The 17,243-nt window shown below is 43.4% G+C and overlaps 1 protein-coding gene across 6 annotated transcripts; it reads left to right on the top strand.

Moving 5' to 3' along the window:
- The first annotated feature begins 620 nt into the window (after positions 1-620).
- On the top strand, positions 621-12,788 carry LOC113036925 (tyrosine-protein kinase SRK3). Of its 6 annotated transcripts, XM_026193534.1 has the most exons (14): positions 621-635; positions 964-1,074; positions 3,767-3,813; positions 3,928-4,000; positions 4,071-4,158; positions 5,692-5,914; positions 6,060-6,198; positions 7,023-7,121; positions 7,533-7,693; positions 7,829-7,966; positions 8,990-9,101; positions 9,870-9,969; positions 11,625-11,724; positions 12,104-12,376. In XM_026193534.1, the coding sequence occupies exons 4-14, from the start codon at positions 3,985-3,987 to the stop codon at positions 12,209-12,211; spliced, it is 1,284 nt and encodes a 427-aa protein (XP_026049319.1). In that variant the 5' UTR covers positions 621-635; positions 964-1,074; positions 3,767-3,813; positions 3,928-3,984; the 3' UTR covers positions 12,212-12,376. The 6 variants fall into 6 exon arrangements, with proteins under 6 accessions (XP_026049319.1, XP_026049317.1, XP_026049321.1 ...); XM_026193532.1 differs by lacking the exon at positions 621-635 and having other exon boundaries at positions 800-1,074; XM_026193535.1 differs by lacking the exons at positions 621-635; positions 964-1,074 and adding an exon at positions 12,529-12,788 and having other exon boundaries at positions 2,671-3,813; positions 12,104-12,244.
- Positions 12,789-17,243: the final 4,455 nt, after the last annotated feature.

Here is a 17,243-nt window from a genome sequence, read left to right as displayed (position 1 = left end):
CAGTTACACTCGGATATCTGAGCGTCACCGTGAAAACATAATCGGACATTTGATATTTGATTGAATTTTATTGTTTTGCCTTTGGGGTGGCACCTGGGGTGGCCAGTCTGGTTTGGGGGGTGGCCTGTGCCCCCCCAGGCCACCCCGCTGGACACGCCATTGTTTGCTAGATCCGCCCCTGCACAGTTACCAGCGTCAGCTACGTAGAAAAAGATCCTCGAGTAGAAAGTAATATTAAATACATTCTAACAACAGCTGATCAAGCTTAAACGTGCTGCTGTTGTTCAGCCGCTGGTTTCCTCTTTCTGGTGCAAAGTGGGCCAAAAGCAAACAAGAGACACGGACTCCCGACAGAAAAGCCGATCAGCTGATCATTAAGCAGTTTCATGATTGAAGTAGCAGCAGGAGAGGCAGTCGCTCCATATCGCTTGTTAAGCTTAACGCAGGAATGCTTTACTAACATTCAGAGATGGACTTACACACTTGCTTTACTTCTCTCGGGGATAACTTTGTCGGAGATGAAATGCCGGGTTGCTAGCGAAGCTCCACATGCTATCCAGACCACCGACAGGTCCCGCATGCCACAGCAGCTCTATCACGTGATGCATACTGCTCCGACGTGCTAACGTTCTGAGGTGAGTTACGGCGTGTTGCAAGTTTTGTGAGGTGCTTTCGTGATATTTAATGGATCGGATTACATTTTTTATTTTTCTCCGATATCCGATCCAGTAATTTAGGTCAGTATCGGACCGATACCGATACGTAATATCGGATCGGTCCATCTCTAATTTGGAATACAGTCAATGTCTTCGCTGTAGGGGAAGTAAGGCTGCAACCACAGCTTCATGGGCTCTGCCACAGAGCTTCCTCCTGGTTAGACGTGCCTGAAACACACTTGCGTATAAGTCATCCAGTAGGTTGAGGTGGTCTGCATATCTGACTAGATTCAACCTTCTGATGTAGACCAGATTCTTCTGGGCTCATTTATACCACTTGTTCCTCTGGACCCTTCTCATACCGCACTGCTGCAGGAGAGCGAGGTCCTTCCTTGGAGGGTGCTGGACTCCATGCATGGTAAGGAGCTTCCTTGTTTCAATGTCAGTGGCTTTTATCTCTTATTTTGTTGGTTGCAACTTTCCTGGTGGCCTCTTCATGGTTCCAAATTGCCTCTGTGTCCCCCCAAAGGTACTTGTAGGTGTCTGCAATGTTGCCCTGTCTTTGTTACCATGTGACCACACTTGTCCAGTCCAATGGCATTCCCATGTTGTTGTTGTGGATCAGTGAGTTGGTGTCTTGTTCACTCCTGGCATAAGGCTTGATGTCGTCCATCTAGAGGTGGTTAACGACTGCTCCATCCATGGGGTTCAGGTCTATGCAGAACAGCTTTTGGGACGGAGCATGTGTTAGATCCTAGACTTGATGGCAACTTGTGGTATTGACTTTTAGTTGGCCTCTGTTGGTCTCTGTTCCCCCATGGGATTCCTGAAGAAGGTTCTCAGCATCACACTGATCTTGTACAGTTCTAGGCAGTCTAGAGAGTCTAGAAGTCTAGAAGTCTAGCGAGACTGCTCGAACACTGGTTGGTATTTTGCCCCTCTGGTGTTTCTGCCAATTCCTTGGTTATGTATTGAGCCATACACCTATCCATCTTGCTGCTATAATGCCTAAAAGGGGCTTCCATGTAGTGCTGAGACAGGCTATTGGCCGGTAGTTGGACATGACTGATGTCCTCTGGGGATCTTTGGGGATCAGGACTATCCAGCCTTCAGTTAGCCATTCTGGGTGTATCTCATACATAAGCAGCTCGTTAATTTGTGCTGATGGAGTGTAGTTAGCTTCTGTAGCTTTAGCTTCTGTGAGTCATTCTGCCACTGTGATGGTTGCTGTGGTGTGCTCTTAGATCCTAGCCACTGAGCATTGTTGTTATGTGTTGCGTGCTTCACCGGTCCTCTCTTTCAGTGTTGCTCCATCTCCAGCCTTGGTGGTGCTGTTCTCATATTGTTTATCTCCCAGAGGTTCTATTGGACGTGGGTCCAGCAAGCATGGAGACCAGGCAGTGGTATCCTCCAGGAACTGCCTGCATAATCTGGTCACATGAGTCCGGGCACTGTCGTGCACCAGGTGGAAAGCAGGACCCACTGCACCAGTACAGGGTCTCACAAGGATTTCATCCTGATCTCTAATAGCAGCAAACTGAGTAACGGCCCCTCCTGCTCTTTAAAGCAACCGACTCTGGTTGTGAAACGATCCTCACAATAACTGATGATTTAATTTAGTTTTTACCCGAAAACAAAGAAAAAATTCATTTTTATGAGGTTTTTATCAGACTTAAATTCAAAATGGAATAAAAAAAATTGTGTCAAAATGTTTGAATTAAGTTTTAATTAAAAGTGGGGAAAAATCCACTTCATATTAATTAAGTATCAATCAAACCAGATGGGGCCATTTTTGACCCCTGAGGACCACAGCTGTGATTATGTGCTGCCATTTAAAATGTATAAATGCTTCAAAAGAACTTTCTCACTACAGTTCAACATACAGCACTCTGTAGTTAGACAAACAGTCAAAACAATCTTTTATTGTCTCGTTTTATTTTCGCTCAAAAACAAAGTGTACTTTATGTAAACAAGGTCTGGTGGCCCTAAAATGTTGGGTAAATTTTGTGTTAATGTGTTGGTCTTAAGTAAAACTAAGGTGTAACACTGAATTGATTGACAATTTATACTTTAAAAAACACTCAAATGAAGTGGGGACATTTCTGACCCCTGAGGACCACAGCTGTGTGGAAATCGGGAGGACATTATGAGGGTTAATTGAGCAGAGCAACATCCCACAAGTTTAACTGATTATTAAAAAGTTTTCCTTTAATTGTATTTTTTGGAGATGTCTATACGTGCTCACCCCAGTTTACCACTTTTTACTGCAGAGGAGCTCTCTACAGCGCGTCGTATCTCTCAGCCTCCCACACATGCCCGGGCTCCACAGATGTCACACTACATGCACCTACAGCAAGTTTTGGCAGACAGAGGTTAGACCACAAAGCCCTGGACCTTCATTTCTTTGCATGGAAGTCTTTTAAACTTGACTTTTTATTTGGTTCAAATGAGCAAATGTAAGCATGCTAACATGTTAGAAACAGCAGTGGTTTTACATGATTGTGCTCGTCATAACGAAGAAGTGCAGCAAATTTAAAACAGTTGTTGACCTTTCTTGTCCTTCCTCGGTGTTTTGCAGTCAGCTAACAGACGAGAGAGGAAACCACACACAGGGGCTTTGCAGCAGCTTCTCCGAATTAAACAGCGCTACTCTTTCTGCCCTGCGCACCAGTCAGGGGCTTTTCCGCCTCTCGCCTAATCCTGACTGACATTTTTAGTTTTTAGTGTCAGAGCAGAGAGACTGTGACTGGTCACACGTTGGACGTGGAAAATGACTGCGTCAGTGTGTTTAAGTCGGTAACTTAACACTAGATTAACTTTTGGGTGTGATTAAATTTAAAATGTTTGTACTTTAGATGACCAGTTGACATGAAGACAGTTTAGTGTGAAGTGGACTCACACTCATTCTAGAAATCAGCGTGAGGTGAAACAGCGCATCTCAAACCACTTGCTGCTTCACTTCATTTCCTCTGATTGTCTTGTGGTTGATGTACTGTGAGAGCTCCTGCTGAACACAACACGGGTCAGACATTTTATCCAGCACAAGGCGGATTTTTGAATTTTTAAGTGAGACCGAGCAGAATAAATACTGTCTGGTGTCTGACTGGCAGGCTTAGGCGAGAAGAATGGACTTGATCAAAGTTGTCACAGAGCACAGGTAGGGCTTTTTCATTTAGTTACTCTCTTCCTGTGCTTTCTTTGTATTTTGGGCTTCAGTGAATCAGCTCTATAAAAAGAAACGTTCTAAACGTTCTTCCTATCGCTGTTCCAGACCAGCCTGATGTTCTTTTACCAGTTTGTGCCAGAAAACAAACACTAAGCAGAGGACATGGCGAACTGTTCAGGTGAGCTTTGAGGCTTTGACGCTTTGTAAGAGCTCGTGAATCTTAGACTTACTTATTTGTGGCCTTTCAGATGTCTACTCCGTTGTATACACCCTCAGCGGTCTCCTCTCCTTCACCATCGTGGTGTTCACAGTGCTGGGAGCCGTGTGCATCAGAAAGTAAGTCCATTTTAAGTTCTTTAAAAAGGCTTTTATTAACGACGTGACCTCAGTCTCACTTGGTCTGTTTGCTACATTTTATGTTCAAATTAAGCTGACTGTCCTCACCAAAGCTGCAACAGTAACAGCAGCATTATTAAATAAAACATAACAATTTCCCTTCACGTACTTTAGCGTGAATATATTATAAGATCAGACGTTAATAAAAGCCCATTTTTGGCCACACTGGCTTCACGGAGGGAATGAGCCGCTCAGATGCTAACCGCTATAACGGTTTCCTTAAAGTTTGTCTTTGCTTGTTTGTGAAATGTACCTCTCACCTGCTGTGTGAAGTTTGGTGTAGACGTTTATTTCCCTTTTTACAAAAGTGAGATGTTCTTCTTTGATCGTCTCATTTCCTGAGATCTGCAGTCTTCAGATTTCAGTGTTTATGTACTTTTAAAGTAGAACGTGAAAACACCGAAGATGAATTTAGTTTTTTTGCTCAGCCTTTGTATTATTATTATTATTATTATTATTATTATAATAAATGCATAGCGCCATAGGTCCAAAAACAGATGTTATCCACTGTAAGAGATCGTGTTAACATAGACTCATAATACAGATGTCTACGGACCTACTTTATACAGCACCTTGTTAGATGTTTCTAATATTTTGGCGTCATATGTTATCTTTCAGTATTAGCATACAATCCCATTCAAATGTGTCGCTGTTTTGAAATGAGCCAAAAAGAACACATGGCCAGCTGTTCTCAGCTGTTCCTCGTTCTTTTATTCTGAAAACATTTCTATTTGTGCAGCATGTTACCAACTAAAATGATGGTGCATTACAAAAAGTGGAAAAGTGAAAAATAATAGCAAAAGACTGACTTATTCAAAACGAATGTTGAGTCAGGGTCAGCTCTGCAGCCTCCATCTGAATTCATGTCTGTGTTATCCAACCACCAGTTTTAGCTCGTTTTTTTAGAATAAAGCTCCCAAGACTCGGTGATCTGTTTATAGATAATGTATTTCTAGATAAATGTGATTTGTTTTCATTAAGGTTAGGAATATTATCACTGTTGCCTCCTGGGTCTGAATGCGCTGTCTGGCTGGGAGTGTGTGGAATCTGGGTGTTCTCCCCGTGTCTGAGTGGGTTCTCTTGGCTCCTCCCACAGCACAAAGACATGCAGTTAGTGGGTTCAGGTTAACTGGTGAGTCTAAATCACCCATAGGTGTGAATATGAGCAGTTGTCTATCTCTCTGTGTTAGCCCTGCGACAGACTGGCGACCTGTCCCAGGCGTGACCTTCCTCTCACCCTGTGGTAGCTGGGATAGGCTCCACCCCCAATGACACTGACAAGGACACGTGGAAGAGACTGGATGTCTGGATCTTTGGTTTATGTGCAGTGTCACTTACAGTTACACAGTTTAGCTCCGAGTCCCAAACTGTGTGTCGTCAGACTTGCTGCTCCTGGTTTAGTAGGGCAGCCGAGTGTTTCGCCTCCGTACCTGGGTCGGTGTTACCTGTTCTACTGTCTACGTTATTTTGCAGATACCGATCCGCTCTCAAGACAATCAGATTGCTCCGGCAGAACAAGATGCTGATGAGTGCTGTGCCTCGGGTAGAGCCTCCCCTCTTACCTGCGAGGCCGATCCCAGTTGTGGTGGAGGAGGAGGAGGAGCGGGAACTTCCTCCCAAATCTCCACTCCGACCCAGCACTTCAGCCAGGTCTCCGTCCAAGAAGCTGTGGAAAGGTCTGCAGCAACTGCAGCAGGTAGCGCTGATTCACAGATATCTTTGTGTTCCTGCTGTAGACACAGAAGATGAACCTTCAGATGATGATAGATTTAGATTTCACATGTTCTGTTTGGTGCGGTTCTACCTTGATGATGTACGAACGGGTCTATTTCAAATTCAAGGATCCTCCTTTCACCAAGTCAGACCTGAACCTTCTGCAGCTGATCAAAGCAGGAAAGGAGGGCGTCTTCTACCAGGCCAGGATGACCAGAGGGACGTGTAAAGGCCACAGCATGTTCACCTGTAAGATCAGCAAGGAAGGTAAGGACATGGCTGGAGGTTTGCCTGCAGGCGGAGCATCCCTGAAAGCAGTAATTAAGTACTTGACATGATAAGCAGAAGGAAACTGTCATCCAAGTAAATGATTGTAAGCTGTCCTATAATGATGTTCAAATATTCTGTTTTTAAGTAGAATTAGTGGGAATCTTTAAGCTCACGTTTGTTTACATTTTTCATGCAGTTTTTGCAACACGTCATCGCTCTGGTTGATCAAATATTCCTGAAAAACAAATTGGTCTGAGCCATTTCATACATTTCTGACGTTGCGCTCGGTGTTAATATTACAGCCCCGACCATAACTTACTGTTAGCACTGAAAAAAACGAAGCGAGTGTAGTGTAAAAGCACTGACACGTAACCCTGTGGGATTCCAGACTTCATGAAATTGCTAAAATGCTGTGACCAGTGACGTCAAACGCAGCTCTGAGACGAGCTAGGAGAACTTTGATGGCACCAAATTCATCTTGTACAATATAAGTTTTGCCGTATAACAACAATGCATTCAATACTGTAAAAGGAAGTGGGAGGAGCTGCCCACAGAGACAAGCTCACACAGGCTAACCACCTGAATCTGCAACTCCTCTCAGCTGTAGCTACAGTTTTAGCATCCATCGACTATTCTTTGTTGTCTTTTTCGTTTACCACTTCAGCTCAGGTGCTGAACTAAGAGTCAGGACAAGAATAATAATGAGGATTATTTTTAACATGAATCATGCTGAGCTTTAGTACAAAACTGAATACGTTCCTTTTGATTTAGCCAGTTACATCTGGGCTTTGGTTTGACCTTTGTGTCTTCCTCTACCTCAGGCGTCCGCCTCAAACACGTGGACATGGAGGTTTCCATCATGAGAAAACTGATGCACCACAAGAACATCCTCCAGTTACTGGACTGGAACACCACTGCAGGTGATGAACATGTGCATACAGACTGCTGTTTCTCTGCTCAGGTAGAGCGGCTTGGAACCTTCTTAATCAGAAGGTTGTTGGTTTGAGCCCTGGCTGCTCCAGTCTGCATGCCAAAAAGCACGTAACCATGAAAAAGTGCTTGTATGAACGGGTAAATGTTTTATAGAGTGCTCAGGTAGAGTAGAAAGAACCAGTTTGTTTGTCATCTTCCTCCACACCGATAGATATGCTTAGTTTCCCCCCTTTCCTAACCTGTAACTACGAACTAACCTGTAACTACGAACTAACCTGTAACTACGAACTAACCTGTAACTACGAACTAACCTGTAACGTCTGTTGCATTCTTCTTGGAGGCGTGTCCCTCTGTAAGGCCCTACGTCTCTGTCTCTGACTGGGATGTTCTCTGTGCAGAGCCCTACATTCTGATCATGGAGTATGTGAGCTACGGCACTCTGAGGACCTTCCTGCAGACCAACAGAGCCCACCTGAGTACTGACCCTGAGCTGCAGAGCCTCCTCACCATTGCCTCGTACCACGTTGCTCTAGCCATGCAGCACCTGCGCTCCAAAATGGTAAGAGCATAGCAGACTGATAGGAAATATACTGGTCCCACTTTGTCCCAGTGTGACTTTTGTTTTTGACAGTTTGAACACACTTTTTATCGTTGTGTTTACATTTTGCATTAATGTTGTTGGTTCTCTGTGCAGATTATTCACTGTGACTTGGCTCTGAGGAATGTCATGGTCAACAAGTTTCCCTGGGAGGTGAAAGTGGCCGAGTTTGGTCTCGCCCGAGACTTGACGCGAATGGCGAGCCGTCGCAGCAGTCGCTGGAGAAACCCACGTGTAAGATCGCAGTACGCACACACAGCATCCTTTTCTCACAGTCCTCGGACTGCCGAACAGCTTTGTAGCACATTTTCAAATTCATTGATCTTATTTGTGGATGATCACGTCCTCCGTTCGTGTTTGATTCCCAGTGAGAATCCAAAGTGACCCAAACGTTTCCAGCTTTGCTCCCGCGCTGTAGTTTCACTCTCACTGTAACATCAATGCATGTTTGAGGTTTGAGCAGAGTTTGAACAAAGTCAGCCACCGTCACATCAGCTGATCTCAGCACCAGCCTCAATGAGCTCTGCTCCATTCATACGAGCTTCTACAGAAGTGCTTTCTGTCCAACGTGTGCACACATCTGTACTCAGGAGAGAATCTTTGAGTCAGATGTTGCCTGAGGATATTTGGTGTTTATATTTAGCAGATGACCTGCTCCACATCCTGAGTTACAGCCAGTCATGCCTTTGTACAAGCTATTGGAGCCGTCCACAGTTACTGCGCGTCTTTAGGCCGCTTCGCACCCCCTTCCTCCGCCATTGTTTCTCCTTTTATGTAATTTCTGACTTAATCACTGTCTGTAGTTGCTGGTGCCTTGCTTTGTTGCTGCTGTTCCTCTCCCCACCTCCAGCTTTCGATGTGTGCACACCAGCAAATCTAAATGACCGCGGATCTCTCGTTAGCTAAAGTGGTCCTGACTGAAAGTGCTTCAGGACAACACTTTCAAATGTAACCTGGATATTACAAAAACAAAAAGTGTAACTGCATCTCACGTTTGGTCCGACCTGATGTGATAGGATGACCTTTGTTACTGGTTGAGCTACAGACTTTGCTTCTGTGTTACTGCACGTGTGCAGGAGATTTAGCAACATCCTTTTCAACAGGAAACTGTGGTGCAGAAAAAGACCAGCAGTAATGGTGTCGTGCATTTCCTCCACGATCTTTTTAGATGTCTAAAATTGTCCCACTGACATAGTTGAAAATATCACCTTCAAGTTTTGGTGAAATCACTTTTTCCATCATGTGTAAATTGTGCAGCAACGTGTACCCCTGCGCTGGTACCCCCCAGAGTACTTCAAGAACAACTACTACAGCTACAAGGGAGACGTGTGGGCGTTTGGCATCGTGCTGTGGGAGATGCAGACATTTGGTGAGTGGGAGGTTTGGGCTGCTCTCTGACCACTGGAAATCATGACTTCTCCTCTACTTGTTCAGTAATATGTTCCAAACGTGCTCTTTGTTGAAGAGCGGCCTTGTGTTGTGGTGGCTCCGTGTTTTTGTTGAAAGTCATTACAACGGGCCGCTGTTCAATCCGGCCAGAATAAAATGGAGAAATTAAAAGCTTGTTTCCTCTACCGTGATACAGCCACAGTGTATTAGCAGTGCTGAAATGAAATAACACAACATTAATGTAAGCACAAATATAAACATAAATTGACTCTGGAAAGTTGTGTCATTGGTTACGAGTACATCTCTGAACAGAGGTGGAAACCTGGCGCCTTGTCACCAGCATCCAAACACATGAAGAAGCTGACTGAAGCATCCTGTCGTCCTACTTTTGTCTGACTTCGCTCTCCAGTTCAGTCGTATGACATTTAAAACGTTAGCTGTCCTGTAAGTCTACAGTGCAACTGCAATAGCTGCACCTCGAGGCAACTGTTGTGGTGATTTGACTCAATATAAATACAGCTGAATTGAATTACAGTGTATTAATAACTCGTGGACCCTGCAGTGTTTGTACGGTTCTTTGTAGAGATTATGAGTTGGATACTTTTGTCTGTCTTACTGTAAATTACTAAAAGTCTGCAGTCCACACCCACACAGGGATTTCTATTACACAGTGATATTTGCTGCTCTGGGCACATATTCAGTGACAGAATCCACTTTAAGAGAAATTGTGATATGAATACATTTTCAGGTACGCTGCCGTATCCAAACCTGGAGACATCAGAGCAAGTGGTGTACCACATCTGTATGGGTCACAAAAACACAAACCCGGAAGGCTGCAGACCAGAGATGTAAGTGAAAACTGCCTTTAGGTATATTACTTATTGATATATGTCAGTTAAGTTAGATTTATTTCTTCATTTTGAAAACAGCTCCCCCCTGTCACAGTGGGTCCCTCAGCAGGCCGTGCCACGTTTCATGTTTCGTGATGCAACCGCACATGTGTACTCTGCTGCAGTAAAGAGTAATACTGCTGTTCTCAACAGAAGAATCATCCTCGTAATGAAATCAGCTGTTACTCAGAGTCAGGTTTCATTGAGCTTTGTTGAAACATCAGCTTTCAGGTTTCTAGCAGAGTAATGCTCACGTGTCACTGTGAGAGACTTCAGAGCAAATCTGAAGCTGCTGCTTTAAAGAACACAACATGCCATCATAGCATCAATATTCAACACATAAACTGTTGCTGAAAATCAGAAAAAATCCAACTTTATTTCTACTTTAAAAACAACATGGCTGACCAAAGTACTTTCCAGTAAAAACAGAGATAAAAGTTAAGAAATCAAACATTAATCAGACAAAGAAAATTAAATAATAATAAAATAATTAAATAAAAGATACACTTGAATTAATAATTAGATAATAAATACAATTAAAGAAATAACAAAGATTAAAAGTGACCAAAAAACTGACTAAATCTGTCCAGAAGCTGGTTTTTCCTAAAATGCCTCAGAGAACATGTGTGTTTTTAAAAGAGATGTAAATATGCCTAATACAGAGGGCCAACGTATCCCATAATCTGGGGGCCACGACAGCAAACGCTCAGAGGTACGTAGGAGCCAGGAGAACAACAAACTTTTAAAGTCAATTCTAAGACGGACGGGCAGCCAGCGTGTCCCTGTCAGCAGGCGAGCAGCAACATCAACATCCAAAATTTAAGAACAATTGTTGTCAAATCAAAGATATCTGGTAGAACTCAGAGGAGGACACACGAGGCACAGTCGGCCAGTTATGACACGCAGTCAGCAAATGACAAAGTGTCATACGCAAAGAAACAGCTGGAAAACAAGCTGCAGAAGGAACAAGATCGCTCGTGCAAACCAGAGGTTACGAACAGCAGGTGCACGTACACCGGGGAGGCTGATTGGCTAATTGTAACGGCCAAATAAGCAGAGAGAGTTCTAACAAAGGGGGGAGTCAGCCTCACCCAAGGAAGGTAGGAATACACCTCGATCCCGTTAGCTTGGCAGAAATCTAAAAGACCCATCAACATCTGTGTAAAACCGCTAAAAAGCTGCTGCGTTTACTAAAGAGGCTCGCTGTCAGGAGCATTTTGTCGAGCCTCATGGCTCATACAGAGTTTTGTTTTCAGGAGAATATTTAATGAAGTTATGCTCAGAAAAACAAAATCATGTCTTTTGTGTGTTGTGCTTGTGATGGGAGTGTGTGTTTAGGAGGGGGAGGTGTCATCAGAACACGTGTGTAGATGACTCACAAAGTAAAACTGAAAGCGACTGTGTTCTGCTGGACGTAGCTTTGCGACCTTTTTCCTCCTTTAGCTTAATTTCGGTTCAACTCGTCCCCCCATCAATATCTAAACTGGATGAGTCGCATTCATGTGCCAGTCCCGCACCATTCCTTATGTACCATCCTCTTATACCTCAGGATGATAGTAACTATGATAGAGAATCATGGACTGTGTATCACTGAGTGGCCTCTGACCTCACAGACTTCACATCATGCGAGACTGCTGGCAGGAGCCGTACACCCTGAGGCCCTCGTTCACAGACATCGTCTGCATGCTGGAGAGCATCATGGAAAACGATGCGGTAAGCAGCAGCATGTTTTAAGCTCTTCTCTCTTTGTTATGATCTGTAAACATCACAGCATAGCCTTTGTGGTGCTGAGATATTCATCACACAGCATTAAAATCCTGACAAAAACGCGACTATATTAAGTGTTTCCACAGTATTGTCAGAGTAAACTCCTCAGTCTTAAATACTCACTGACGCGATAATTCTGTTGAAATGAATTCAATCAAACAGAAAGGTAACGTTTGAGTTTCACTCAGCTTCATCGTGTTTTGGTTATTAAATGCACCCACATGTAGTTGAATTGTGTTTATAGAGATTATTTTCTGAACTTTCTCCCAGTTTGAACCTGCAGATAGACAAACATGTGTGAGATAAACTGTGTTCTTCTTTGCAGGACTACGTGGATGTGGAGAGTCCAGAGCAGGTGGTGACAGATGAGGCCGAAATTCAGGAAAACAATCGTTTACGAGCAGCGAGTGTCAGTTTGGACACTAATTTCTAAACGGGTACTTTAAATCATGCGTGCAGATTTCAGGTGGGCTTTTAATTCCTGCTGAATAAATGAAAGGAGCAGAAAACTTATCACAACAGTCATAATGTGCATGTTTGTTCAAAAAGGATTCTTTTAAATATATACCTGTGGTTTTCATTTTCTGTATTTTTATATTCTTATATTATTTTTCATATATAAAATATTAGTTTATATATAAAACCAATTTTTGTGGTAAACAGAATCAAACTGTGTGATCACAGTCTGCCGACTGTACGCTGATGACTGTCACATTTCAGGACTTTGTTTTTGTGAATGTATCCTAACAGGCGCACACTTCAACTTCCTCTGACAACAGACACAAATACTGACACATTACCAGCTACACACGGGACCACTGAAGGCTGAATCATGCCAGTGTGTGCAGCGACGCAGCCTGAGTAATACTAAATGAGAAAAGTTGAGAATAATTATTTGAAAGCAATACAGAGAGCCTCACTTCATAATCATTCAGTGTGCACTGATTTGTTACCTGGAGTCTAATTGTTGTGTTTTCTTTACAAGGATGTTTCATAAACTGTTTGCAGAAAATGTGCAAAATTCAACATACATACGTTTTTAGATCACATTTATGTTCTCGGCTCAACGTTTGAAGAACCTCTATGAAACAAGATGATCACACGTAAAGTCCAACAGGAGGAGCTGTTCAGCATTCAGCAGTCTGACATGTCTGATGTACGTTATTTAATATGTCTGTATTTTAATAGCATTTCTTTATTAATTTATTCAAAGCTTTCTCAGTGTTTGCGTTCATTTGTATATTTTAGCTTTTCTGTTTTGCTGTTTTGTAAACCAATATAAAAAAAATCCAGTTTTAATGTATTTCTATAGCAGGGGTCACTTAACATTGCTACATCTGAATAAACTGCAACAGCTGAATTGCAGACCTTGTCCCTGGTTTTGCTTTTAAGACTCAAACATAAAGATAAATGACAGAACAGAATTGTATTAATGGAAACGTTTGAGACTAACACAAGCAGACAAAGATTTGTAGGAAGACTTACCTGTGAAGGGGGACGGACCAAATGCTGTTCTACGTTTAACTCATCGGCTTGTTTTTGTTTTTGTTTTGTTTTTGTTTTGTTTTTTTTGGCCTGTCCCGTTTGGCTCTTTTGCATCAGAATTGTTGTCTAAAGGCAAAGAAAGATGCCCAACGGATTTACTTTACCAAACTGACCATCCCAGCCTTGCCGTAATGGTCCATTTGATTCACCTTTTATTGTTTATTTTATTTTCACTTACTGAATACGGGACAGACTTGACTGGGGGAAAGAAGGGGAGAAAGAAAGAGGGAAAGAGAAACAGCTGAGAAGAGGGACGGGGGAGAAGGGCAAAAGACAAAAACCAACAGAACGGGCAGAGAAAAAAAAATGCATATATCAATCACCTGGGTCACCTGCTGAGAAAGAAAAAAGAAAACAAGCAGAAGAGAACAAGAGTAATAGAATAAACAACATCACAATGATATATGGGAATATGACAGTAAATGCTAAATATTAAACATTATTGTGCAGCACATAAGATCAACAGAACACAGTGTGCTTTGAGGTAGGAGCCAAAAAGGGTGTAGTTTGTGGGTGTGATCACCCGTGTGCACACCTGTGAGCATGGACGAGCTTGTTTTTTGTTTTTTAAAAGGTTCCTTCATGTAATGATCTGCTAGAGGGTGTGGGGGGGGCCACAGCCCCGTCCTCCAGGGCATGAAGCAGGTATGGAGGAGATCAAAACTCCAGACATGCAGAGGCCCCCAGAACACAAGAGACCAAGGAAGACCAACAGAGGGGCAGCCGCGCCACTGTCCCGGAAAGAGCTGAGGAGAGTCCCAGATGAGGGCTCACTCAGCAGCCGCAGAGCAGAAGCCAGGGGGAGTTGCAGTGACGCGCCCGTGAGCTCCGCCGGCAGCCAGCCGCGCCTGAGTGACCGAGCCCCAGGCCAAGAGGCCGGGGGCACCCCACCTCCGAAGGGGCCCGAGCGAGCCCCAGGCTCCAGGCCCCGATAAGTGGCTTGTTTTTGTTGATATGCAAATAAAATAAATATGATTTTTTTCCTATTACTTGAAAGGTGTAACAACAAGAGGAGCCGTTACTGGGTAGACTACCAATAGCATGTTTTCATAAGAGATTACTCACCTCTGTCTTTGTGGCAGAGGTGCAGAATCGGTCTGAAGGCGCTTCACTACCTGCTCACTAACTGGTGCAGAGGCTCAGGATTACCCAGCAGGGTAACAGTTTAGTAAGTGACCAGTTTGCAGTCAGTTTATCCAAACTCTGATGCTACTCCCCCCAGACGACCATAACAATGCACACTTGCTGCACATATTGAAGGATCTCTGGTTCTTTAGGAAACACAGCTTTCTCTTATACAGCCTGTGTGTTGGTCAACTTGTTGTCAGTGTGGACGACAAATACTTGCACATCATCATCTTGTCCCAGGATGAAAATGGGTTGTGCAGCTGTTCTCTTCCTCCTGAGGTTGGCCACCTTCACACTGAAAGGCAGATGACTTCTCCTGAACCAAATTATCCACCAGTGTTCTGCACTTCTCCTCCTGCCCATCACTAACACATCCAACCCCTGCAGGTGGTGTCATGAACACATTGGTACGATTTCTGTGGAAATCATAAAATGGAAATTATTTTGAAATCACTGTGAGGCATAATTATTTACCTTTTCATTAACTCTTCTCCCTCTCGTGGATGTAGCTGATTTACACACTACACTGCCAAAAGTACTGACACATCCAAATTGTTGAATTCAGGCGTTCCAGTCACTCCCAGGAGCTCAGTGAATTCCAGTGATAGGGTTAGGGTGCAACAAATCCAGTCATGAAATTCCCAATATATTAAATATTCCACAGTCAGCTGTTAGTGGTATTATAACAAAGTGGAAGCGATTTGGAACCATAGCCACGAGTCAATTGGTGATTGGCCTCATCGGTGACAACGATGAGGCCGCCTACAGGGAGGAGGTGGATCGTCTGGCTGAGTGGTGCGACAGAAACAACCTGCTGCTTAACACCGAGAAGACCAAGGAGCTCATCGTGGACTACAGGAGGAATGCTGACCCACATCCACCCATCCACATTAAGGGGACGGCTGTGGAGCGTGTGAGCAGCTTCAAGTTCCTGGGAGTCCACATCTCCGAGGATCTCACCTGGACGACCAACTGCTCCAAGCTGGTCAAGAAGGCTCACCAGCGCCTCTTCTTCTTGAGGACTCTGAGGAAGAACCACCTGTCCTCAGACATCCTGGTGAACTTCTATCGCTGCACCATCGAGAGCATCCTGACCAACTGTATAACAGTCTGGTACGGGAACTGCTCTGCCTCGGACCGGAAGGCGTTGCAGAGGGTCGTGAAAACTGCCCAGCGCATCGCCGGAGCACCACTTCCTGCCATAAAAGACATCTACAGGAAGCAGTGTCTGAAAAGGGCTGGGAAAATCATCAAAGACCCCAGTCACCCATCACATGGACTCTTCACCCTCCTGCCCTCTGGGAGGCGCCACAGGAGCCTCCGGACTAAGACCACCAGGTACCGGAACAGCTTCTTCCCCACAGCTGTCAGACTCCTGAACTCTGCCTCCTGACATCTGACCCACGTTAAACTCATGGACTGAACATACACACACCCACAATGGACAACTGTACCCTCAAACACACAATAATAACATGGACTGAACCACCACTCACAACCACTAGCACTTTATATAGCCTCTGTAGAAACTATCTACACCCTCACTTATCTTAACTGCACTATTGTATAGCTCTGTGTAAATAATCATTCTGTACATTCGATAATCTTTAATCCTACAACTGTTTACAACTTGCATAGTTCCCATTTCTGTATAGCTATATATCCCAGATTCTGTAAAGTTATTTATTTCATATTCTGTATAGTTTTTCATATTTATATCCTGTTCATATCCTGTACATAGCTTGTACTCACTACAGCCTGTACATACTTATAGTTATAGAATATTCACAACATACTTCATACCGTGTACATTATAACATACCATAATAGACCCATTTCTGTAATATACTCATATATCTATATTATTGCTAATATATATTGTAATATATCTATATCACTAAAGCACTTCTGGATGGATGCAAACTGAATTTCGTTGCCCTGTACCTGTGCATGTGCAATGACAATAAAGTTGAATTCTATTCTAATTCTATTCTATTCAAATGTACAGATAAGAGTAGTGGTCCCAAAACTGAACATTAGGGATTTTAGAAAGATGATCAGGCCATTCATTTTATGCATTGTTCTTGAGATTTCATTTATGATCCCTCCTGTTATGTTGCAGGTCAGATCGACCCAGAACAGAAGAGATGTGAGAAAGTTGGCTTTCAACGTTTATGTAGCAACAGCTCATGTTTCACAGTATAAAATGGTTTTCTTCGGTACTGCTCCTTTGACTTTACCACTATCTAGAGATCACTTCATAATTTTTCTAAGATAGCTGCAAGATACTTGTAACAAAACAAATTTCTTTCAAGAAAAACTGTTAATTCTGTAACTGGCTCCCAATAACATGATAGGTCTTCAATAAATTGCAAGAATAATTAAAATTGATGAATCGATCAATCCATCATCCAGTTATCCTTGTCAGGGTCTCAGGGGAAGCTGGAGCCTATCCCAGCTGTCTTAGGACGAGAGGTACTTCCTGGACAGGTCGCCAGTCTGTCGCAGGGCTAACACATAGACACAGACGACCATTCAAGTTCAAGTTCAAGTTCAACTTTATTGTCACTTCAACCATATACAGTTTAAAAATACACAGTGAGGCAAAACAACGTTCCTCCAGGAACCAAGGTGCTACAAGACAAGTTAGTGCAAAAATAATAATAATATATAATATATCCAGTAATAATATTGTGCAAAAGAGCATTTACAGGTTGGTGTGTGCGATGGTTTGGTGGTGTAGGTCAGTGTGTTTGCGCTTGTGTTGGTTAGTCAGTCCAGTCTCAATGTTT

The sequence above is a fragment of the Astatotilapia calliptera genome, chromosome 14, assembly GCF_900246225.1.
Source record: "Astatotilapia calliptera chromosome 14, fAstCal1.2, whole genome shotgun sequence".
NCBI lineage: Eukaryota > Metazoa > Chordata > Actinopteri > Cichliformes > Cichlidae > Astatotilapia > Astatotilapia calliptera.
Note: the sequence above shows the minus strand (reverse complement) of the source record. Positions and strands in the feature narration are given on the sequence as shown.

Coding starts and splice junctions, on each gene's coding strand:
- LOC113036925 (XM_026193535.1), top strand. Junction 7,694..7,828: donor AGCACCTGCGCTCCAAAATG/GTAAGAGCATAG, acceptor TTCTCTGTGCAG/ATTATTCACTGTGACTTGGC. Junction 9,102..9,869: donor GTGGGAGATGCAGACATTTG/GTGAGTGGGAGG, acceptor ATACATTTTCAG/GTACGCTGCCGTATCCAAAC.